General features: G+C 46.4%; 1 protein-coding gene across 2 annotated transcripts; it reads left to right on the plus strand.

Annotated features, from left to right (window-relative positions):
- The first annotated feature begins 11,533 nt into the window (after positions 1–11,533).
- Positions 11,534–24,431, plus strand: NOSIP (nitric oxide synthase interacting protein). Of its 2 annotated transcripts, none has more exons than XM_033170197.1 (9): positions 11,534–11,633; positions 13,957–14,074; positions 14,904–15,009; positions 15,770–15,851; positions 16,613–16,754; positions 19,276–19,382; positions 20,060–20,247; positions 21,645–21,753; positions 24,176–24,431. In XM_033170197.1, the coding sequence occupies exons 2-9, from the start codon at positions 14,005–14,007 to the stop codon at positions 24,245–24,247; spliced, it is 876 nt and encodes a 291-aa protein (XP_033026088.1). In that variant the 5' UTR covers positions 11,534–11,633; positions 13,957–14,004; the 3' UTR covers positions 24,248–24,431. The 2 variants fall into 2 exon arrangements, with proteins under 2 accessions (XP_033026088.1, XP_033026089.1); XM_033170198.1 differs by having other exon boundaries at positions 11,537–11,633; positions 13,961–14,074.
- Positions 24,432–24,844: the final 413 nt, after the last annotated feature.

The raw sequence follows: 24,844 nt of genomic DNA on the forward strand, positions 1-24,844 counted from the left end.
TGTTGTTTTTACTGCTGGGGAGTGAGGGAGAAGAGGTGGGATTTTTCTACCTCTCTGGTACCAAAATATCTGGCTTTGGGTACTGTCTATTTTGACAAAGAGTGGGGGTTCCTTCTTCGCCTCAGGCAGCTAAATATCTTGGGCCAGTCCTGTGGAGAGGGAATCTGCCAGGTGGTTAAAAAAGCATTACCAACGCGGAACCTGACCAGGTAATTGGTTTTATTTTTTAATCATTTTCCATTTTAAATTGGATTCCCAACTGGGTCTGGCTTTCTCTCGGTTCCTGTTAACAGAAGTCTGATCTGTAGAAATCAGCAGGCGAAGCACTTCATAGCGTGGTGCTAAACATTAATACCTGCTAATTGGTGCAGATGAAACTGCAGTTAAAAGAACGCTTACCAGGAGCAGGTTCAGAAGCCAGGAGTTGTAAATGTGCTGGAATACAGAAATTTATTTATGTATTTCTCATTATTTTTCTGTCCTGCCTTTTCTCCAGGTACCTCAAGGCTCTTTCCCCATTTTATCCTCACAACAACACCCACACATGGCTTTCTCCACAGAATCCTGGGAACCGTAGTTTGTTAATGGTGCTGGGAACTGTAGCCCTGTGAGGGATAAACTACAATTCCCAGATTTTGGGGGAGGAAGCCATATGCTTTAAATGGATAGTGTCTGATGAAAGTTAGGCTGAGAGATGATGGACTGAACTAATATCAACCAATGAGCATCATGGCTGAGTGGGGATTTGAACTCGGATCTCCTAGGTCCTAGTCCAACATGTGAACACCACACTGGTATTCCTTCTGAGGGCATTTACAACCTGTACTATAGTGTGAACCTAAGCATGTTCACTCAGAAGTAAGCCCTATTATGTCAATGCCTGCTTGCTTCTGTTTACTCAGAAGTAACTCCTCCAAAGTCTGAGTTGAACAGAATTTGCTCCCAAGTCTGTGTGCATAGGATTTGCAGCCTTAGATGGATAGAGGAGTCAACAACTTCAAATAAGGCCACGTTCACATCATAAATTCAAAGCGCTATAAATTCAAAGCACTTTAAACAATTATAGCTTCCCGCAAATAATTATGGGAGCTATAGTTTGTTAAGGTGCTAAGAGTTGTTAGGGGATCCTGATTCCCTTCTTGGTGCTACAATTCCCAAATGTCCCTCTTCATGGGAAACTCTGCAAAATACAGTAGTATTTCTGGGAAGGAAATAGGGGTTTCCTCACAACCGGGATGTGGGTGGCGCTGTGGGTTAAACCACAGAGCCTAGGGCTTGCTGATCAGAAGGTCGGCGGTTCGAATCCCCCGCAAAGGGGTGAGCTCCCATTGCTTGGTCCCTGCTCCTGTCCACCTAGCAGTTCAAAAGCATGTCAAAGTGCAAGTAGATAAATAGGTACCGCTCCGGCGGGAAGGTAAACAGCGTTTCCGTGCGCTGCTCTGGTTCGCCAGAAGCTGCTTAGTCATGCTGGCCACATGACCCGGAAGCTGTACGCCAGCTCCCTCGGCCAGTAAAGCGAAATGAGTGCTGCAACCCCAGAGTCGAACACGACAGGCCCTAATGGTCAGGGGTCCCTTTACCTTTACCTAACAACAGTGGAACTGACCAGCAAGACAACACAGGAGGCGTGGTAATTACGCTCCTTAGGAGGAATCCGAAACCAGAGTGTGTTACAAAACAACAACCCTATTGCCACTCTCCTGCGTGTCCGTTCTTAAAGAGAAGTCCTTGAGGGAACAGGGCAGAGCTGTTACTCAGCCGTTTTCAGAAATCCACCACTTGAAATGGCACGAGCTTAGCTTCCTGCCTATAGATTTATCAAGCCAGTTAATCATTCGCAGCCTGAACTTGTGCATATTTCCTCCAAAGGTCACCCCACTGCGCCCTGGAAGGCTTGCTCCTCCAGGCTGGCAGAAAAGCGCTCTCTGTTGTGCCAGGCTCTGCACGATCCAAGAGGTGTGTCCTCCCAGGATCCTTTGCAAAGTCACAGATAAGTGTTGTAAAGTAATTATCAGATTGCACACAGCTTTGTTTTTTTTAAGTCTTTAAAAATAATTACTGCCCTAATGATGGCTTGGGAAGCCTTTAGGAAGGGACTGACCCCGGACTTCCCTCCAAACAAGAGTGCTTAGAATTGCAGAAGTTATTTGCAAACAAGAGTGCTTAGGATTTTTAGAAATTATTTTCAGCATAATCAAAAGTGAAAGAAAACCAACCGCTTCCCCTTGCTGCCCAACAAGGAACTGTTGATATAGCCCCAACGGTTTACGTCAGACAGAATCGAGCATCAGCAAATAACGTTCCTGTTAACAAATTTCCGTGCTGTAGTTTTAGGGGATGTTTGCTAAGGGGCCACATGTAGAATAATACTTAACATTCATATAGTCCTTTCAGACGGTCAGAGCGCTTCACATAACATCATCTCCTAATCCTGACAACAACCCTGTAAGGTAGGCGAGTATTATTATCATTCCTATATTGATCAGGTTGCCAACTTTTACCATTTTGAAGAAAAATCTGTAGGGCTGTGAGGATGAGTCCTCTAGGTTGGAGAGTTTCTGCTCCAATAAGCAGAGACGTAGATTAATAACCACTACGATCACATCCACACCACACATTTAAAGCGCATTTATACCACTTTAACAGTCATGGCATCTCCCCAAAAAGATCCTGGGCTTAATCATCACCGCGCTACAATTCCCAGCACCCTCATCAAACTACGGTTCCCGGGATTCGTGACTGTTAGAATGGTATAAGAATGCTTTAAAGGTACGGTATGGATGTGTGATCACAGAGAATACAATCCCAAGTAGGGATGGCTGACCCGTGACCTCCTGCCCTCCCTGACTATTGGACCCTAGGTGGGGTTGATGGGAGTTGCAAAAAGTGCCTGGAAAGCCACAGGTAAGCAGCCCTGATAGACACTGCCCCAGGGAGACTATAACTTCCTTTCAGACAAACCAAGTTAGGCTGCAGTCCCATGCACATATTTCTGGAAGTATGCCCCTTTGAAAACAACAGGGCTCACATCTGATTAGACATGCAGTATTGTGCTGTTGTGGTGCTGTGGGTGGCACTGTGGGTTAAACCAGAGAGCCTAGGGCTTGCCGATCAGAAGGTTGGCGGTTCGAATCCCCATGACGGGGTGAGCTCCCATTGCTCGGTCCCTGCTCCTTGCCAACCTAGCAGTTTGAAAGCATGTCAAAGTGCAAGTAGATAAATAGGTACCGCTCCGGCAGGAAGGTAAACGGCGTTTCTGTGCGCTGCTCTGGTTCGCCAGAAGCAGCTTAGTCATGCTGGCCACATGACCCGGAAGCTGTACGCCGGCTCCCTCGGCCAATAAAGCGAGATGAGCGCCACAACCCCAGAGTCGTCCGCGACTGGATCTAATGGTCAGGGGTCCCTTTACATTTACCTCTGCTGTTAGAGCAGAGTTTTCCAAACTTGGGTCTCCAGCTGTTTTTGGACTACAACTCCCATCATCCCTAGCTAGTAGCACCAGTGGTCAGGGACGATAGGAATTGTACTCCAAATTAGCTGGGGTCTGGGGACCAAAGTTCAGAACACCCTGTGTCGGAGCAACATAAGACTAAAAAGATTCAGCATCCTGTTTATTGAAGCATTCTGATGATCCAGGTCCAGGAAGACATAGCAATTCCTTGGACCGTAAAGGCACAGAACAAAAAACCAAAACAAATCACAACCCGTTTGGAAAGCAAAGCGTCCTTTTGTTCTTTCCTTTTTTAAAGCCAGCTTGGTTTCCAAGCTGCCTGAGTGCTGCCAACTCACCTGTGCGGAAATCGCAGGTGGAAAACAGGTACGCCGATGACCTGGATGGAAGCACCTGGCTGTTCCCAAAGAGCCCCTGGTTTTGCTCTCCCGCAGTAGAAAGTCAGGTGGGAATAACTGCAAGACGACCCCGGTGTCAACGGTTAGAGGGGAAGGGAAGAAATGACATATAGCCGCAGTCCATGGCAGTCCAGTGCAAAGGAAAAACTCTCCGGAACAAAGCTGAGGTCTCCTGGAGAGAATCAGGAGCTGCCGGAGAGCTCCAGGTGAATGTGGGTGGGTCCAAAGGTCACATGGTCAGAGGAGAGACAGGTAAAGCCGGGGGTGGGGGGGAGAGAGAGCAGGTTGTAGGAGGAGTCTAAAGGTTCCACTGCCAGAATTCCTGTGTGAGTGTTGCTTTGTAAATTTGTCTAGCCATTTCTACAGAGAAAGCCTACACTCTGGTCACACACAGCCCTCACAGTATAATAGAGATCGCTGGTTTACTCGGAAGTGTTTAATACAGCACAAGTCCTGAGGCTTTAGAAACAGGTTCCAGGGCTAAGGTGTGAAGTGAGCTGGCTGCCCTCCCAATTTTCTCTTTGTTCGATGCCAGTTTCCTGGAGCAAAGGCAACAGCTAAGCCACACAAGCAGTTGTACATTTGTTGCACACAAGCAATTGTTCGTTTTCTACAGGGATCCATCAGCGGCATGGTTGGTCTTAAGGTTGATAATATATCACATCCAAAGTCAGCGTCGGATGTTCAGAGGCTAGAAATCGTACAGTATTCTGCCGCTGCGTATGTTGTTTGGTGCCTCCCCAACCCCTTGCCTGAGATTCTTGGCCTTCTCCAGATATCCTTTTTATTGTGTACAGTCGTACCTTGGTTGACAAACACCTTGTGAGCCGAAGGCTTTGGCTCCCGAAAGCCGCAAACCTGGAAGTGAGTGTTCTGGTTTGCGAACATTCTTTGGAACCTGAATGTCCAACGCGGCTTCCGATTGGCTGCAGGAACTTCCTGCAGCCAACTGGAAGCTGCACCTTGGTTTCCGAACGTTTTGGAAGTCGAACGAACTTCTGGAACGGATTCCGTTTGACTTATGAGATACGATTATATTATTGATGATTTTGTGCTTGCAGAAGTTTGGGGCTGGACTGCATTTCCATTTGGTGCATGTTTGATATTTTCCTGCTGAAATCTGGTAACTATTCATGCCACAAAAATTCCAACCTTGTCTCTTTTGTTGTGCAGTAGAGCAAGAGTGCCCTTCAAAGCCGTAAGATTGGGGAAGCATCGCAAGACGGCTAATAAAGTAGAGCGATGGATGGACGATCCAATACAATTCCACCACTCATGGAATACAGGCAACTCCCAATTTATGTGGGGTTTACATTCCAAGGTACCACGCATTTAAGTGAAATCACGTATATTTGAAACAACATTTAAAAAGCCTCAACACTCGTATATTTGAAACAATACTCAAAAACTCCCTGTTCCGCCCCCTTTTCTGACAACTTTGTGACATTTTTTGGATCGCTTCCAGCTGCAATCCTATAACACTTACCTGGGAAATCAATGGGCCTTTACTTCTGAGTAGACATGTATAGGATTGTGTTGCTAATTGGAACTTCTTTTAAAATCCTTGGCATTTCTTTGTCTTGAAGGTAAAGGTAAAGGGACCCCTGACCATTAGGTCCAGTCGTGTCCGACTCTGGGGTTGCGGCGCTCATCTCGCATTAATGGCCGAGGTAGCCGGCGTACAGCTTCCGGGTCATGTGGCCAGCATGACTAAGCCACTTCTGGTGAACCAGAGCAGCGCATGGAAACGCTGTTTACCTTCCCGCTGGAGCGGTACCTATTTATCTACTTGCACTTTGACATGCTTTTGAACTGCTAGGTTGGCAGGAGCAGGGACCGAGCAACGGGAGCTCACCCCATCGCGGGGATTCGAACTGCCGACCTTCTGATCAGCAAGCCCTAGGCTCTGTGGTTTAACCCACAGCACCACCTGCGTCCCACTTCTTTGTCTTAAATGGACCCAATAGAATTTACCACCATGGTGTGGGAATTGCATCCCCCTGGCCTTCCCCCAGATTGTGCCATGCTTTGAATATAGCCTCTTATCGGTCTGGTAATAAATCATTTGGTCTGCAGAAAGAATATAACTGCTGCCTATAGATGAAACTGTTTGCCACAGTAGGTACCAGACCGAGAATTTTGTTTTGTAAAGTTAAAATGTTCTTTACTACCCGGGTGGTCTTTTATTTCATGATTCATGCTTTCATTATTGTCATTGTTATGAGTTGGTGAGGGGGTCAGGCTGGATGATCACCAGGGCCCTTTTCAAGCCTGTGATCCTGTGCAGTGGGGAAGACTCTATAAAGGGAAAGCTGATGGCTTTGGCTGCCCAGTTAAGTACTGCTATTTGCAATATGCAGAGAGGTTGCTCTGCTGCAACAGAGACAAGTGGCTGGGCCTTTCCCCCCACCTCATGTGGCTGGATGGGATATATTCCAAGGTTGGAGAACAATAGGCTCTGGTGTAGGCCAGAGGGGTACATGAGAGTTTTTGGGTGATGCTGGAAGCTGGAAACACAGCTCTGATGTGCTGAACCCAAGCTATGGCTAGGCTGGGAGCTTCCCTGGAAACCTGATAGGGAAGCAAGACCTATCCTGCTGTGAGCCCCTCTATCCTGCACACAGAACCATATATCCTAAAGATACCACTGTTTTCACTGACCTTGATTCCAAGGAAACAGAACCCTGGGTAAGCACAGGAAACCCTGGAGACTGGGGTTGCAGATACAACAGTCATATTATTGACAAGCTGAGGACATACAACTAAAACAATTGGAGGGGAAATGTGTTAATTATGGTAATGCCGAGTTGGATACTGAAGTTAAAAGTACTGCATTATGAGTAGGAGAAGCATATGGTCAAAACACTTGAAAAAGCCCCTTCCCTGTTGTGATGACATGCTTTTTTCCTTACCCCTTTGCTCACGGTTTCACTCCTTTTCAGCAAGATAGCTGTTACGGTCATAACCTGACCTATAATACATATTATGAGTTCCACTTCCTCATGTTTGTGTCGCTGAAACCAAATATTGCTCTTCAGTTTCCTGTACGGTCTATTTACCAAGCAAGGCTGGGAGCTCCACTTCTCACCAAGAGTTTTCACATCACTGAGCTTTATGTTTGCTGTGGTTTATTCCCCCCCCCAGCCTGCCCCACATCTGACTTTGGTGTCATAGAGGCAGGTACCGTGATGCAGGGAAAAGAGCCCAGACTTAGCTCCCCCACTTTCCATTTTACCTTTCAGTCCCCAATAAACATATCTGACGAGGTTCTGGGTTCGCTTTGCTCATCTTCCTTTGGTGGGCTAAGACCCTAGAAGAACCCTAAACAAACTACATTTCCCAGGGTTTTTTTTGGGTAGCCATGATTGTTTCAAGTGGTAAGATCATACTTTAAATGTTTGATGCAGTAGCAATGGAGAAGCATAACAGAACGACTCCGAAAACAGAATGATATGTGGATGGTCCAGTAGCCTATAATCCACCACTTTGCACTATTCTTGCACCTACTAGGGTAAGCTGTGCATAAAAATGCATATATTAGTGGAAATTACACACACAAATACATTACAGTAGGGGAAATTACTTTGCAAAAATGTGCTTGTTATGGAAAACTGCATACAAAAATGAGTATTTTAGGAGCAGCATTAAAATGCTGATGAATTTTCATGAGGACTTAAAAAAATCAATAAATCACAAACTAATGTGGAGAACTGAATTTAAGGTTGGAAAAGTGAGGAACCGAAATGGACAGATTTACTCATCCTTAATCAAAGCATCTCAGATTGCTGACTATGCAAATCAGATCTCAACATGCTGTGGATCTCCATGTTCCCGCCAAACATTCGCATCAGCCAATGATGGGGAGGAACACATCAAAAGATCAAAACCATGGGTAGGCAAACTAAGGCCCGGGGGCCAGATCCGGCCCAATTGCCTTCTAAATCTGGCCTGCGGATGGTCCAGGAATCCGTGTGTTTTTACATGAGTAGAATGTGCCCTTTTATTTTAAATGCATCTCTGGGTTATTTGTGGGGCCTGCCTGGTGTTTTTACATGAGTAGAATGTGTGCTTTTATTTAAAATGCATCTCTGGGTTAATTGTGGGGCATAGGAATTGTTCCTCCCCCCAAAAAGAAAACAGACTGGCCCCCCACAAGATCTGAGAGACAGTGGACCCGCCCCCTGCTGAAAAAGTTTGCTGACCCCTGATCAAAACATTCTACACTGTAAGCTGTTCTAATTGTCGGGGTGGAGAGATCACTTACAATTGGGTAGCTGTAGTCTGTCAGCAAGCTGGTGTGATTACACCTGTACCCTGATCTTAATTCTGCATATTTCACTATGGAGAGAAATCTTATTTTGGCAGGGATCCAGCTTGTGGCTTTTCTGTATTACTGATGTGTATAGTGTTTCTGTGACTGTTGTTTGTTTAGAAACACCAGCACTTTCCAGTTTTGATTGCTCAATCAATCAGCCGGGTTTTTTAGCCCGGAGGGGGGGAACAGTGAGCCATAGGAATGGATTGTCCTTCCTTACAGGCTTTCAGTGTTCAAGAATCTATTGAGGTCTGTAGTGCCAGGAACATGAGCTGAGACATAAGTGGAATGTATTTTGTCTGTGTTTTTGAATAGCAGCTACCTGCCAAGGTTTGAATTTTGAAATTAGGGTTGATTCACACAAGCATCACTTGACTACTGTTATCTCTGACTACTTACTGACTACAATCTGACTTGCAGCAGAATGTGTCAACTGATTCCATTGAATTGTGTTTTAAGGCAACATATACAGTGGTACCTCAGGTTACATACGCTTCAGGTTACATACGCTTCAGGTTACATACTCCGCTAACCCAGAAATAACGCTTAAGGTTAAGAACAGTTTCAGGTTAAGAACGGACCTCCGGAACGAATTAAGTACGTAAACAGAGGTACCACTGTAATGATATGACAGTTCTGTAATGGCTCATTCACACATATAATGAATGATATTTGATACTCTGGGTCATGGGCGAAGCCAGGATTTTTGTTGGGGCGGGGCAGGCCTTTTGTTGGGGGGGGGGGAACAGAACCTCAGTTAGCTATGTATTTTTATTGATTTTTCATTTATTTAAGGGGGACAGGGAGCGTCACCTGCCCCTCCTTCCCCCCCGCCCCACATCCAGGTTCCAGGTTCTTTTCATGCTCTTCTTCCACAATTCCACCCCTTCACACTCACAGGCATGCCTAATCCGTGTTTAAAGTGAAGTGAAATCAATTTAAAAACACACACACAACAAAACCATGCAAGCACACACCTCTCTGGGCTAGTCACACTTTTTTGAAGTCTCTCAGTCCCACTCACCTCACAGAGTGAAAGGAGAATGTTAGCTGCTTTGAGACTCCTTCTGGTAGTGATAAAGCGGGATATCAAATCCAAACTCCTCCTCCTCCTCCCCTTCTTCTTCTTCTTCTTCTTCTTCTTCTTCTTCTCTGTTTAGCTGCACAATGGAAACTCAGCGCATAGACATAACCTTCTACTTTTCACAAATTAGAATAAGGGTAACTTTGTTTTTGCCATTCTTCTTTCTCTCATCAACACCATTCTGCCCCTGCCCCTCCCTTATATTATTAAAGGTGTCTCACTTCTCTAAGCAGGACTAAGTTTCAGAAGTACAGCAATTAATCAATTTTGGTTTCCTTTGGAAAGATACAACTGAAGGTTTATTACCAACCTTCCAGTGATCTGGTTGCACTTCTTATATCGCAAATAGTTACAACACAAATGCCTTAAGCAATAAATATTTCCCCCTATGTTACGCATGTTTATTTAGAAGTACTGTAAGAACCACTGCTTTAAATGGGGTACTCCCAGTGCAAGAGGACTGCCAGTACATAGGTGGCTGTGTGAGGAGTAGAGGATAAGCAGTAGAGTGGGATTTTGTGTGTAGATAAGTAACAGTAAATGGGACCCAGGTGGCACTGTGGGTTAAACCACAGAGTCTAGGGCTTGCTGATCAGAAGGTTGGTGGTTCGAATCCCTGCCACGGGGTGAGCTCCCGTTGCTCGGTCCCAGCTCCTGCCTACCTAGCAGTTCAAAAGTAGTAGATAAATAGGGACCGCTCCAGCGGGAAGGTAAACGGCGTTTCCATGTGCTGCTCTGGTTCGCCAGAAGCGGCTTTGTCATGCTGGCCACATGACCTGGAAGCTGTCTGCAGACAAACGCCGGCTCCCTCGGCCTATAGAGCGAGATGAGCGCCGCAACCCCAGAGTCGGACATGACTGGACCTGATGGTCAGGGGCCCCTTTACCTTTACCTTTAAGTAACAGTAACAACAGCTTTTCAGTTGGATTTTAGAAGATCACATGATTTAAAAGCGAAAAAAGATCCTATACTTAAAACATCGTAATGCTCCTAAAACATATTATCGTATTTGACGGTTAAAAATGTACCTCATCAGTTGCAACTCGTAAACGGCAGATCGCAACGTCCATCGTCTAGTGCGCAATCAAGTCATAAGTAGGTTCCACTAGGTTCAGTAGGACTTCTTCCCACATAGGTTTGTATGCATATCTGTTAGTGTTGTAGTCATAGACATAACAGAGAACAGTGCTGCTTTTCCAGACAAAGAGGTGCCAGAACTCACAATGAACACCTCCCTTGTTCTCTTATAATGGCAATGGTGCCCACCTGAGAAGTGCTGGGGGCAGGGAGCCCTACGGATAAGGGAGCCTCAGACCCAGTGTAAACCTCCAGGCTTCTTCTTCCGATCTTCAAGACTCTTCCCTAAGCTACATACCAACTTCCTAGGCCACACATCTCACTGGTCCCTCTCCACATACCCCTGGAGTGTTTTTTGCCCTCACTGTACAAGTCACAGCCGTTGCTCCACCCACTTTTTTCTTTGCGCCGCGCGTATTGGACCCCTGTCCTCACATCCAGCACTGGCATGTGGCCCTCAGAAAGTTCCCCATTAGCTAATGTGGCCCTCGGGACACCCCAGTATACAGATAACACCCCAGAGTTCCTTAAGTCAATATGTACATCTTATCAATCCCTATTTAACTTCTAGGGACTTAAGAAAAGAGGAGGTGAAATGAAAACAAAGGAATAGCAACTCTAGTAAATGAGCATATACACTACGTTAAAACAAACACCCAATGATATAAGTGCATCACCAAAAAATTCCCGACAAAAAAAGAGCAATGGGCAAAATAGAGTCATAATATCAGAACAGTGATCTGAAAAATACAGAAATAAGACTAGTATATAGGAGGCCCTCGAGTAAAATGATAGTTTGATACTTTTCATATATATATATATATATATATATATATATATATATATATATATATGTGTGTGTGTGTGTGTGTTCAATACTTTTCTCATATTATATATATATATATATATATATATATATATATGTGTGTGTGTGTGTGTGTGTGTGTGTTCAATACTTTTCTCATATATATATATATGTAACTTTTATATGTAATTTTTTGATATGTTTCATACACACACACATATACCTGTGTATATACCGGTATGTGTATGTCTCTCGCTCTCTCTCTCGCACTCCCTGAAGGCATTAAACAATAACGCCTCGGCTTGTGGCCTCCTTTCTACATAGGAACCTCAATGCCGCGGCTCCTCTGCCTCCCGCACCTTGTTTCCTCCGTGACGGGAACACTTTGGCTAATGCACAGCTCCAGAGCGGCGGGACTTCAAAGTACTTCCGGAGGTTGTGCACTTCCTGCTTCCGGATCCCTTGGCAGAGGTGGGGGAGAGAGAAACGTTGCTTGTTTTACGGTAAACCCCCACCCGCCCGCCCCTTATGCACGGCAGAGAGGAAGGTGCGCGGGTGTGGGTTGGGACCAGGAGTTGATGGCGGTTCCCAGGTTTTGAACTTGTCGCTGCAGCTGTGGCTTTCGCACTGGTCTCCGCTCCTTGAAAAGCTTCGCCGGCTGAATTCCATGTACTGTATCACTATAGATGGGGGAGGCGCAAGGGCAGGGCTGCTGTCGTCGTCGTTTCCTAGCCCAGTGATATTATTTATTAAATAATAATAATGATAACAATAACAATAGCCCAGTGATACTGGTCTAAGGTTGCCAGAGGGAGGCGAGGGCAACCCCGGTTCTTGCGAGAGAAACATTGGCGGTGGAGATGGTGACAGAGCAACTTATGTTTGTCTTTTTGGTGGAATGATCGGGTCGCAGGTGCAAATGAGGACTGGAAACTTGCTGGGGAAACCGTCTTGGGAAGAGATTGAGTTTATGGCGGGATGTGTGTGTGTGAGTGGTGGGTGAGGAGTGTGGTGGCCAGGTGAAAAAGTGGTCAGGGCTCCTGCACCCGAAACCGTTGCATGGAAGAGACGGTTTAAGTGCTTGCAGCATCTTGTGCAAGGTTATAGCTGCTGTCTGACATTTTGCCCTTCAATATGATTAAAATGGGTTGCATCTGGGCGCCCGGAAGGTAAGTGTGTGTAGGGTTGCAGCCTAGGGAAATAAGTCAGAGTACTTGTGAGCCAGATAAGGCTTTGCAGTTGTCAAATCAGTGGTACTGTATTAAAGTTGGAAGTGTTTTAAAATTGGCAGAGAGGATATTGTGTAATGCAGGAGGTGTGCAAAATGGAGATCTAATGCAACCGCTAAAGACTAATATGTTGGAGGACTCTATAGCTACCGGTAGTTTACAGTTGGGGTGTTTTGTGTCTTTCACTGAGGGACACTGAACTGTGAGACTTTCAGGTACTATGCTGCTGATACCTCTCCAGAACTTTTTAAAAATAGGAGTCTTAATGTTTATAATCCTTGTATTGTTTGCTCTGCTGGGGAGTTTGAGATTTGTTGTGTTTTGGGGATTTTAATAGTCAGAATGGTCTTTGGGGAAATGGGAACACAGGCAGGAATGAAGTTGTCTGGGAGCAATTATTTGATATTAATTAGTGATATCATTTGATGTTTCTCCTGCAAGACTTAATTCTGCCGCAGACTCTTATTCCCTTATTTGTTTGGGAATAGCAGCTAGTACTATCACTGGTAAATGCGTTTTGGGCATTTTTACAGGAAGATAGCATGGGGAGCAATTATTTCCCCACTGCTACTTGGTTTGTAAGGGAAAAAGGATTGAGGGTGATGTGGAGGCGATTCTCAAGTAGAGTTTTTACAAAGCTATTAGATGTTTAGATCATTTTAGTGATTGTATGTGCTGTTGGGGAGGGGCCAGTGGTCAAGGATGGTGGCACTTGTAGTCCAGCAACCTCTGGAGGGCTGCAGCTCCCCCTCACCCCATATACCGGTAGATGCTTGCAAAATGGTTAGCTAACCTCCGCTAGGTGGCAGTCGTACATCTTGTGCCATTAAACAACAGAAGAAACCACTTTTGTTGCTGGTTTTTTAGGGTGTATCTGACCTTTCCTTCTTGGGAGTGTGGCTCATAATGAATGTATTCCTCCTCATGTGAAGAGGGGTGAATTTCAGTGGTCTCAAGTCTTGGTATGACAGAGGTCCTAGACTTCAAAATAAGGAGAACTTGAGAGCTGGCACCCCATGATAGAAGGCACATCTGAGAACACCAGGATGGGTTGTGGGACAATTGGTAATTGATACCTTGGCATGACAGCGAGAGCTCCTTGGTATTTAGGATTAGCAGGTACAAAAGAATAGACAGCTTCATCCTGGGGAATTGCAGGAGATGCAGCTTGTTTTTCGGGGGGGGGGGTATAAAGCTGTACCTGTTGAAAATCGCTCTGCTGCACAATAATTAAAGGCAAAGGAACCCTTAGCAAAATATTTAATGAATGGGGCATGAGTCTGCCTGTGGTAGATTTGGGAATATAGCGGGGGAATAGATTTGGAGATGTTAAAACTAGGGTTCTTGACTGTCCAGAGAGGAATCTTTGAATCCTCCAGTTAAGAAGGTGGGTGCAGCCTGTTGAGCCACCCCATGAACATTTCCTGAGCTTTCTGTTCATGTACCCCATTCCCTCCTCCTTAATCCTCCCCCTTCCAACCCTGTGGCTCTTCTAACCTGCATCCGTATCCAACACAGTCCATGAGCTTCTTTGTGTCTAGCACTGTATTGGATCAGGCCCTGACAATGTGCTTAACCAAAACATATCCTTATGAAGGTAGGGAGGAGCTGCTGGCTTCTTCCTGGATTGCCCATCTAAGCCGGCATGACACGCCATGGCAAGAACTGCACAGCAGGAGCTGTCTACACCTACCATGAAAAGAAAAAGGACACAGGTGAGGAGGCTGCTTTCTGTGGGACTCTGGACTGAGACTTGAAGGGAACCTTGTGCTACGATCGCAGTGGTGGGGGCTGCAGGTGAGGACCCCAGGATTCTGAATGAAGGGGAAGCCCTGGCTAGGTTGTGGGAGAACAAAATTGTGAGTTGGGGCAACTAAAGCCAGGACTGTTAGTAGATAGGGAAGTTGAGGCAGTACTTGAATCTACAGGGGAAGCTGGGGGTTGGGGGGCCCTTAGTGAAATCTACAAGCCCTACCATCCAACTTAATTGTGAAAATGGTCCCCCTTCCCTGTAGCCTTCATAAAAGCAGTGGTTAAGGGAGCTACCACCAAAGCTTGGGACCAGCAGCCTCCCTTTCATCACTATGGAATTTGAGCACTGCTCCAGGGCTAGTGCAGTGAGAGAATAAAGGTCAAAACAGGGAGTCAAATCACTGGTATGTTAGCTTATAGCCAGGTGAGAATTGGGAGAAGCTCCAGGATAGTCAAGAGTATTGGGCACACCCCGTGGTCTGATTTAACACCACCCAGTGTTTCGTTGAAACTCAGGTGGAAATTAAGCTACCGGTATGTAACTCCAGGCTTAATTCCGCCTTCTCTATGTCTATTGCTGGAGGAGATTATAGGTTGCCAGCCCTTAAACTGTTAGCAATCAGGTGAGCAGTCCTGAGCAGGTCACTTGACAACCTGGACTTCTCTGGGCAGATATTTTACCAACTGTTTTTCCTTTCTGGATTTAGAGATTTAGCAGAGCCACTTAGGCAGGCAGGCTCTTTTCATTAATGCAGCCTTAATTTGACCATTGCTCCCCCCACCTTTCCCCAGCTGCCTCTGGATACGGGACACAGAACGTCCGTCTGAGCAAAGATGCTGTCAAGGATTTTGACTGCTGTTGCCTCTCCCTGCAGCCCTGCAAGGACCCTGTTGTGACGTAAATATCTGGCGATGCCCATGGGAGAGTGTTCAGTGTATTAAACCGGAGATCTGCTACACTACTTAACCACAGGCCTTTTTTGTAGTTCGCTAATAAAGCAGTGGATCTCTAAACCTGTATCCAACATGGATACAAAGTTGGACTCGCAGAGTTAAGTGAAATTATTTGTTCACTCGCTATATATGCCTGTAGACATAATAATAATTTTTGTTCTTTTTCATGCAAATTGTACCTTGGATCTCAAACACCTTGGCTCCCGAACAATCGAAACCCAGAATAGAGTGTTCCGGTTTTCGAATGATTTTCGGAAGCCGAACGTCCGACGCTGCTTCCGATTGGCTGCAGGAGCTTCCTGCAGCCAATCAGGAGCCGTGCTTTGGTTTCCGAACGTTTTGAAAGTTGAACAGACCCCCAGTACAGATTCTGTTTGATGTCCAAGGTACGACTGTAGAGTCAAATTCTCTTCTGCCGCTGGGAAGCGGTGATTACATTCCCGTTTCACAGATGGCAAATTGTGGCTAACATATACCTGTCCATAACTGAGCAGGAACTTGAACCCCAACCAAAGTCTAGTATTTATCACAGGACTATAATGTCCCCTTCTGCTGTAGAATGATATGGTGGCATGACCTCCCAGGTGTACCCTTGACCTGTGGGGTTCATATGGATACTCCTGTGGTGCTCTGCAGCTTGCATGAGAGCCTTTATGGAAGTGGCATTTAATTGTGATTCTCATCCTGCCTGTGTCACTCTCCAGCCCTGATGGATACCTGTATGAGAAAGAAGCCATCTTGGAGTACATCCTGCACCAGAAAAAGGAGATTGCCCGGCAAATGAAGGTAACTAGAGAAGTGGCTGGTATGCTAATCTGAAGAGCCAGATTTTTATGTTCACACCTGTAAGCTGGTTTAATAGATGGGTGAGAGAGCACTGCATCAAAAGGGGAGGAGGTGGCACTCAAAAGAACTGGTAAAATGAAATATATATGCCGAGCCACATGGAAACCAGGCTAGCTGAAGTAGAGATCTTTTCCATCTGCTACATTTGTTTTCTCCAAGGAGCTCAGGCAGGTGCTTCCATCTTTGTTAAGAACCTGTGTGAAATAGGCTCGCCTCGTGTAGCACCCTTCCTTTGGGGATGCTCTCCCGTTTGCCTTGCTTCCGACCCAGTGCAAGACAGCCATATAGGGCAGGGAAGAGGGCACTTAAAACATCACTCTTGCTCCAGTGCCTTCAACAGGAATTGAAGAACCAGGAGCCACTGATGCCATCTGCCCAGTGGGGCCTACAAGTCTAAGGGGAGGACTTCACAGAAGGGTATAACAGAAAGTGTAGTGAGAACTTCAGAACTGTGATGGTTTAATTGTTTCTCAATAGGTGTTTTTTTTTTAATTAATGTAAAGTGCTTAAGGTGGTACTCCAAAACAGCTGAAGGCTACTCTGTGCTTTCTGCTGATTTCTTTTCATACCCAATGCCTGTTCTCTTCACTTTCATCGCATCTCTCTCACTTGGATCAAGGCAAGGAGTGTGCCCCTTCCGTATTTTAGCAGGAGAGTTTTGTCTTTGTCATGACAATTTTTATTCCTGTGCACAACTGCAGGCCTACGAAAAGCAGAAGAATGAGAAGAAGACGGAGTTGGCGGAGTTGAGCAAGGCTGCCAAAGAGTCCAAAGTGAAGAATTTCCTCGACAAAGAGATGAGCATTGTCAGCAAACCACTCAACCCCTTTGATCGCAAGGCTGGTAAGTGCAGAGGAGCGGAGGATTTGGGACAGGGCCGAGTGACAAAAGTGTGAGAAATAAGAAAAGTGTAAAGAGAGTGAATTACACCTCCCAGTTTACTCCTTAGACAGAGCCATGTACATCTTACCTGTGCTTCATAGTAATATCTCTCCCCACCCTTCTCCATTCTGGTCCTATCTGTTCTGCAGTGATGCAGTGTTCTTAGGTTTTCTTTGGGTTTTGGCAGTGCCCTAAAACACAACACTGTGGCTCGAGTGTCGCTGGATCACATGCTGTCCACAGTTTATATCCCATTGCCACGACCATATGTTTTTCACCCTGTTTTAAAGCTCTTCCCACATCTCCACAGCCCCCCTATTCTTTGTAGCTCTCCAGCTGTCAGCCTCTTTGAATATTTGTCTCTCACCCGCAACTCCTCATGTGTGAAGTGAAACTCCTGGGGGAATTGTGGGTGGCCGCAATGAGGTGTGAACCCTTCTCCCAAGCGTAGGGCAAAGAGGGTTGCATGGTCCTGGGTACCTGCTGAGTTTTGTTACGGTGTTTAAAGCTTTTGCTGGGGGTTGTGGTCAACTGGACTACTGGGGTTCGGCTTCAGGGATGCCTAAGTCAGTATGTGCTGGATCCTGTCAAAAACTCAGCAGGGCAAGTCTGTAGGTGAGCTCCAGTGTCCCTAATCTTGTACAGCAGGGTTGGGGAATCTTTTTTCACTCAGAGGGCTAGATCTTTATCTCCCTGCACCCCTGCAAGCTAACTTTGACAGGTGGGTAGGCCCACCCACCTGTCATTCATCTGACATCACGATGTGGTCAGGGGTCTGATAGGTGGGAGGGGACTGTTCCGCCAGTGCATTCCCCACAAGGAATGAAGCAGCAGGACTGAACTCTGCTCACTAGCTGGTACAGTCCTGCTCTCTTCAGGGGTCTGCTGTGTCAGCACGTTCCCTGCAGGGAACACAATGGCAAAGCAACCTGGAAACTACAACTAATCCAGAATGTGGCAGCTAGACTGGGAATGGCCGGCAAGACCATATAACACTGGTCTTGAAAGACCTGCCTTGGCTTCCAGTACATTTCCGAGCACAATTCAAGTGTTGGCGCTGACCCTTAAAGCCCTAAACGACCTTTGCCCAGTATATCTAAAGGAGCATCTCCATCTCCATTGTCCAGTCCGGACACTGAGGTGCAGCTCCGAGGGCCTTCTGGCGCTTCCCTCACTGCGAGAAGCGAAGTTACAGGGAACCAGGCGCAGGGCCTTCTCAGTAGTGGCGCCCGCCCTGTGGAACACCCTCCTATCAGATGTCAACAGAGCCGTCTCATTCATAGGGGCAGGTGGCGCGGTGCACCAGGGCGCCAGGCCCCCCAGGGGCGCCCCCGCGAGCCCGCCGGCATACCGGGCGCCCCCTCCCCAACCTGCCCCCGCCCTGAGGGGCCTGGCACTGCAAGCCAGCCACCCTCCGGAGCCCCAGCTGGAGCGCTGGGAAGGGCGCGCAAAGCCCCGCGCTGCTCCAGCGCCACGTCCATCATCTCCCGAGGGGCGGCCAGCGCGGGAGGGAGGTGGGCGAGTGGGGGATGAGGGGCGTGGCGCTGCAAGCCGGCCACCCTCCGGAGCCCCAGCTGGAGTGCTGGGAAGGGCGCGCAAAGCTCCGCGCCGCTCCAGCGCCACGCCCCTCATCCCCCGCTCGCCCGCCTCCCTCCCGCGCTGGCTGCCCCTCGGGGGATGATGGACGTGGCGCTGGAGCAGCGCGGGGCTTTGCGCGCCCTTCCCAGCGCTCCAGCTGGGGCTCCGGAGGGTGGCCGGCTTGCAGCGCCACGCCCCTCATCCCCCGCTCGCCCACCTCCCTCCCGCGCTGGCCGCCCCTCGGGGGATGATGGACGTGGCGCTGGAGCAGCGCGGGGCTTTGCGCGCCCTTCCCAGCGCTCCAGCTGGGGCGCCGGAGGGTGGCCGGCTTGCAGCGCCACGCCCCCATCCCCCGCTCGCCCACCCCCCCTCCCGAGGGGCGGCCAGCGCGGGAGGGAGGTGGGCGGAGAGGCGGCCCACCGGGGGCGCTGAGGGATCGTCGCGCCAGGGCGCACGATCCCTTTGAGACGGCCCTGGATGTCAAGGAAATAAACAACCATCTGACTTTTAGAAGACATCTGAAGGCAGCCCTGTTCAGGGAAGTTTTTAATGTCTGATGTTTAATCACTTTTTTATTATTATCATTAATTCTGTTGGGAGCCGCCCAGAGTGGCTGGAGAAATCCAGCCAGATGGGCAGGGTATAAATAAATTGTTGTTATTATTATTATTATTATTAAATAAGTAGCACTCTGCAGGATTGAACCTTCCCCGCCCCCCGTGGCCTCCACTGATTGGCAGGTGGCTGTGGTTTTGGAGAAATGGCTTCATGGGCCAAGATTGGCCTGCATGAAGGTTTTCTGCTCCTGCTATACAGCCATGTCTTTCCACACACCACCTTAGATTTTCACCTCTTTCTTGGGAAACTATTGCACTTAATAACTGCCCTGTTCTGTGGATTACAGGAGATGCTCAGCCTGGACCCAGCAATGAAGACAAAGCCAAACAACTGCCTAGCTTTTGGATTCCTTCGCTGACCCCAGAGGCCAAGACCAAAGTCATTCCGAAGCCAGTGAGTTCCTTTTGTCATTCCTTTTCCCAGCTCACGCATTGCCCTGTTTCTGATGGGAACGTGTCTTCCTTGGGGAGTGTCTACACTACAAATTTAAACCAATTTACCTGTCACAGTGTCTCCAACACACCCAGAAAAGTGAAACTCTTGGAATAGAGAACTTCTGTCATGGTCACAAAACTGCACTTCCAGAGTTCTTGGGAGAAGTCCTGAGGAGTTAACTGCATTGAGCTAGTTGCTGTCTTTGAGATTAGGAAGATACTGTCTTCCAGCTGAGATTGTCCTTTTTTGTCCTTCCAGCTGAGATTGTCCTGTTTTTCCCTCCTGTGTGGCTGTGAAGTTGAAAGGTATCAGAAGGTCCAACTAGTGTACAGAAGGTCCAACTAGTGTGAAGTTTCTGTTGAGTTTTGTTCACTTTGATCAGCGCAAGCTGGAGTGTGCCCAGTTCTGATTCGCTGGCCATGAGTAGCTTCTGCTTCCAGGTTTATTCCCAGGATTTTAATATCTTGCGTCTCAAAATCTTCAGTATCTTGAATATTTGACCAAGCTCTGTAGCGTCCTGGAATAGATGTGTGTGGGTGTTTCAGACAGTGTCATTATTTGCTCGAACCCATTTGCCTCTATTGTTTCTAATTCATACTCTGCCTCTCAACTTGCTGTGCTCTTTGTCATTCTAGGACAAGTGTGTATACTGTCCCATGAGTATGAAGCCCCTGAAGTTGAAGGACCTGATCCCGGTGCACTTCACCCCAGTGGATGCTAGCGTGGATCGAGTAGGGCTGATCAACCGGCAGGACCGCTACGTATGTGCTGTCACTCGAGACATGCTTGGAAACTCTGTCCCGTGTGCTGTTCTGCGTCCATCGTGAGTGATGGGATGGGACATCTCAGGGATGGGAGGTCGTCTTCTTTTTTTAAAAAAAAGTTTTTATACTTTTCAAGTTTATACATTTCATTAGTTTTACAATCAATTTAACATTTCAAAATTTGACTTCCTTCCCCCTCTTTCTGCGGTTCCTTAAAATATATATATTTTTAGTATCTTCTGCATATCCAATTTCATTTCACTTTCTCATTTAATTATCTACTCTAAATATATACTTTTGCAGGTAGTCACAATAATCCTGCTAATCTTTTTATCTGTTTACAATTTATCTGTAAATACTCAGTAAACCATTTCCATTCTTTTATAAAAAGTTCATCATCTTGATTTCTTATTCCTTTGGTAAGTTTCGCCATTTCTGCATTGTCAGGGAACCGTCAGAGCCCAGCGGGGTGGTGGAAGGGCTCTGCGAGGGTGAAGGTTCCCAACACCACCGGAGCAGCAGGGAGACACCCTGCGGGAGCGACAGACGGGAAGGGGCTGTAGGATGCTCCAGGTTCCCAACACCTACCAAGCGGCTCAGTGAGCGACAGGGAGGAAGAGCTCAGTGGGGAAGAGGCTCCAGGTTCCCAACACCTACCAAGCGGCTCAGTGGAGGAGGGGGCAACAGCAGTTCCGTCGCCCCAATTGCATAGAGGGGTGAAACGCAGGGATAAGAGGAGGAGACTTGGGGTGTCCAAGTTCTTTTGTTGGGGGCGCTCTCAAAAGGCACCACTTCCAGGATCTGAGAGTGACTAAGACGGTCACAGACTTTGGAGCTCTGCAGTGTATATAGTTGTACAATAAATCCTGTAAATAAGAGGATCCGGAGTCAGAACTCTTTACTCATGAGAAGCCACTACAGAAACCTTACATGCATATTCCGCGAGTTTTTGTATCCGTTCTTCCTTTACTGGGACTTCTGCTTCTTTCCACTTTGGGGCAAGTAGCGTTCTTGCTGCTGTAGCAGCATACATAAATAAATTTCTATATGATTTAGGTAGTTCTGTCCCTAAAATTCCCAAAAAGAAAAGCTTTTGGGTTTTTTTTTTTAATAAAAGTTATTTTGAACATCCTTTTCAGTTCATTGTATATCATTTCCCAGTAAGCTTTAACCTTACTACAAGACCACCACACACGATAAAAAGAACCTTCTTTCTTTTTACATTTCCAACATTTGTTCGATTTAGATTTATACATTTTTGCCAATTTACTCAGTGTTAGATACCAACGATATATCATTTTCATATAATTTTCTCTTAAACCATAACATTATGTAAATTTTATAGGGGATGGGGATGTATGCGAGATATGGAATGGTTGTAAGTAGCAAAGTGTGGGAATCCAGGCCTTATACTTGGCAACAAATAATAGGTGTGTCCTTCCTTCCTTCCCCAAAGGGGCTCTGTGGTGACTCTGGAGTGTGTGGAGAGACTCATCAAGAAGGACATGGTTGATCCTGTGAATGGAGAGAAGCTGACTGATAAGGACATCATTGTTCTACAGCGGGTGAGAGTGACTGTCTAACCTCCTTCTGCAATCCCTCATAAACTCCCAGTGCTGTATCCAAGGTGTCAAAAGGCATCATTAATTCAGGGTTGATTTCACCTCCTGAGAAATCAATCCCATCTTTACTTGTCACCTGTGGCATTGCAGGAAGAGCCATTCCACGATGCTGCAGCTCTTTAACTATGCTTTAGGAACCACTTCTTCCGTCCCTGTAGACAGGGGCGTAGCAAGGTAAATTGGTACCCGGGGGCAAAAAAAAATATTGTCCCCCCCCCCCAGGCATGGGAAGGTCAGGTGGTACCCGGTGTGGAAAATTTCTTGTCAACCCCCCCATTGATCCCCCCCCCGCAAAAATTGTTTTACGTTATTTCATATTTTCTTACAAAGGAATAATAACAAGTAATAATAAAAAAACTTTTATTTATATCCCATCCTCCCCAGTCAAAGTCGGGCTCAGGATGGCTAACATCAGATACATAACATTGGTATAAAATCAAACAATAATTAAATTGCCTCCTAAAAACATCTCAAAATCAAATTAAAGTCTAATTAGATGGCTTTCCACAGGGTTAGGGTTGGGAACAGTAAAGTGTTCTCTGAACTGAAATTTCAGCCTTTATGACATAGGAAAATAGCCAAGTGAACAGCTATTTTGGTGGAGGAGGGTCAAGATATTAACCGATATGCATGAAATTTCATATATACCTATATAGTCCCTAGTATAGTAAAATAAGACCTTCGGAGCAGGTATTTTCCCCCCAAAAAAAAATTCAAAAAAAAAGTTCCTTTATAATTGTCACCCCCTCCATTATGGAACCCGGGGCGGTTCGCCCCCCCCCCCACTTGCTACGCCCCTGCCTGTAGACCTGCCCCATGTGATTGAAGCTACAGATGATCAACACACCCAAGTTTCCCTCAGTATTGCTAATCCCTTCAGTAGAGTGGTGCCTTGGTTCTCAAACGCCTTGGTACTCAAACAGCTTGGAACCCAAACACTGCAAACCCGGAAGTAAGTGTTCCGGTTTGCAAACTTTTTTCAGAAGCCAAACATGCTCCGTTTAGAGTGCCACACATCTGTTTTGAGCGTTACGCTGAGGTCTGTCTGTTTTTGCTATTTATTTTGCGGGTTTTTTCTTTTCTTTTTGCAGCTCTTTTTTGTTTTGTTTTTGTGACTGTGTGTGTGGAACCCAGTTCAGCTACGGATTGATTGATTGTGTGACTGCAGTACATTGTTTATTGCGTTCATTTTATGGAGCAATGGTCTTGTTAGATAGTAAAATTCATGTTAAATGGCTGTTTTAGGGGTTGTTTTTAAAAGTCTGGAATGGATTAATCCATTTTGCATTACTTTCTATGGGAAAGCGCACCTTGGTTTTGGAACGGACTTTCGGAACGGATTAAGTTTGAGAACCAAGGCACCACTGTACTGCTGGCATGCTATGTTTGCAGGATAACTCCCTGAACTTAGCTTCAAGCAGCACCATCAATTTACTCATGTCATGTATTTGTTTGCAACGTAAGCAGTGCTCAAGATCTTCTCCGCAAGCCAAATCCAGAAGTGTTCTGCATTTTTAGGGACTCCCAAACTACTTAACACCCCACCCCCCAAAAAAACCCTAAGATATGTGAATTTAGAGAACTTGATAGTCCTAGTCATTTCTGTCCTGCAGCTAGCCAGAGAGCCGTAGTCTTTGAGCTGAAATTATCTATATTCTCCTGTGTGGCAACACAATACAAAAATAAAGGGTTGTGTGCTAATGCTAGTCGTACAACCAGTGTTAGTTGGATACAACCCAAAGCCTGAAATTTTGCATGCCCCGTTGCCCATTCATGAAGCTTGAAGTCATGTTAAACTGATGTTTTTGTGTTTTTAATCTTGGGCAAGCTGCGGGACTTTCTTTGCCAGTGCTTTTTGACACATGGGCAATAATAATTCTGGTTGTATCTCTGCTTTGATTTTGTCATATTTTGGCCCTCATGCAACAAAAGACAAACCAAGGTTTCATAGCAACATGGCAGGGAGGCATCTATGGAAGTGAAGCTTTAGCTGGGGAAGACGCAGATTCAGGAGAGATCACAGGAGTTTCCTGTGATGTATGGAGGTTGTTGTTGTTTTTTGTAAGGGATAATCAAGGGAGAAGGGTTAAGCATCCCTCTCCAAGCTCCCATTTTCCCTTTGCAAATGCACCTCTCACATGCATTAGCATCACAAGGCAAGATTGGGAGACTCTTGCTTTGACTTATTCATCTGGGATTGGGAATCAGGGCCTGTTGCAGGTCTTCAACTGGGACTTGAGTCCCAGAACCAATCAACGTGGTAGATAAGCATTCAGAAACAGAACAGAGACACTGTATATACCACAGGTAAAGCAAATTCCACGGTCTACAGCTGCTGCCATCCACCTGTGTTCTCTTCTTCTAGGGTGGCACAGGATTTGCAGGGTCAGGCGTGGAGCTGGAGGCCAAGAAGTCCCGCCCTGTCATGCAAGCGTAACATATCTGTGCGACTGTCTGTGGAAGAGAGGAACAGCCAGCATGCCGCTCTAGGCTGCCCAAGACGTGCTCCCTGAAAGCGCCGAACATTGCATTGTTTGGACTAGGTTCAGTCTTTTCTGAGCCCTTGTTTGGATTTGTTTACAGGGCAGTTCACTTGTGTGTATATATATTTGTTCATCCCACACTTTTCAGTGCATTTCTGCCACTTTCTTAACCAAGCAAAGTCTCGTTTCATTTTTTTTTTTAAGTGGATGTTTTGCCACGGTGACAATGCACTTTAAAAATTATTTGTAAACAGCACTGTGTTGGGTGTAAGTCAGTGTCTGCTGCGTTTTGATACTTGCTCTACATGTTCAAAAGACATAGAAATGTCCCGTCCCCGTCCCCCCAAAAGCACCAGTGCTGGTAATAAAAGCCAGAATAAATGAAGTTATTAATGCAAGGACAAGGAGACAATAGTCTACTTGCAGTCTTATACAGGTCTACTCGGAAGTAGACCTCCTGAAGTTCAACAAGACTTACTCCCAAGTAGGGCAGAGTGATATCTGGTTTTCAACATCATGCTATATCACCAGCTAAACATCACTATACTGAT

The sequence above is a fragment of the Lacerta agilis genome, chromosome 14, assembly GCF_009819535.1.
Source record: "Lacerta agilis isolate rLacAgi1 chromosome 14, rLacAgi1.pri, whole genome shotgun sequence".
In the NCBI taxonomy this organism is placed as follows: domain Eukaryota; kingdom Metazoa; phylum Chordata; class Lepidosauria; order Squamata; family Lacertidae; genus Lacerta; species Lacerta agilis.

Excerpts from the sequence above, each read along its gene's own strand:
- NOSIP (XM_033170197.1), top strand. The coding sequence starts at position 14,005 with ATGACACGCCATGGCAAGAACTGCACAGCAGGAGCTGTCTACACCTAC. Across the intron at positions 15,010-15,769 it reads TGCAAGGACCCTGTTGTGAC|CCCTGATGGATACCTGTATG; the intron begins GTAAATATCTGG and ends GTCACTCTCCAG. Across the intron at positions 16,755-19,275 it reads CCCCTTTGATCGCAAGGCTG|GAGATGCTCAGCCTGGACCC; the intron begins GTAAGTGCAGAG and ends TGTGGATTACAG.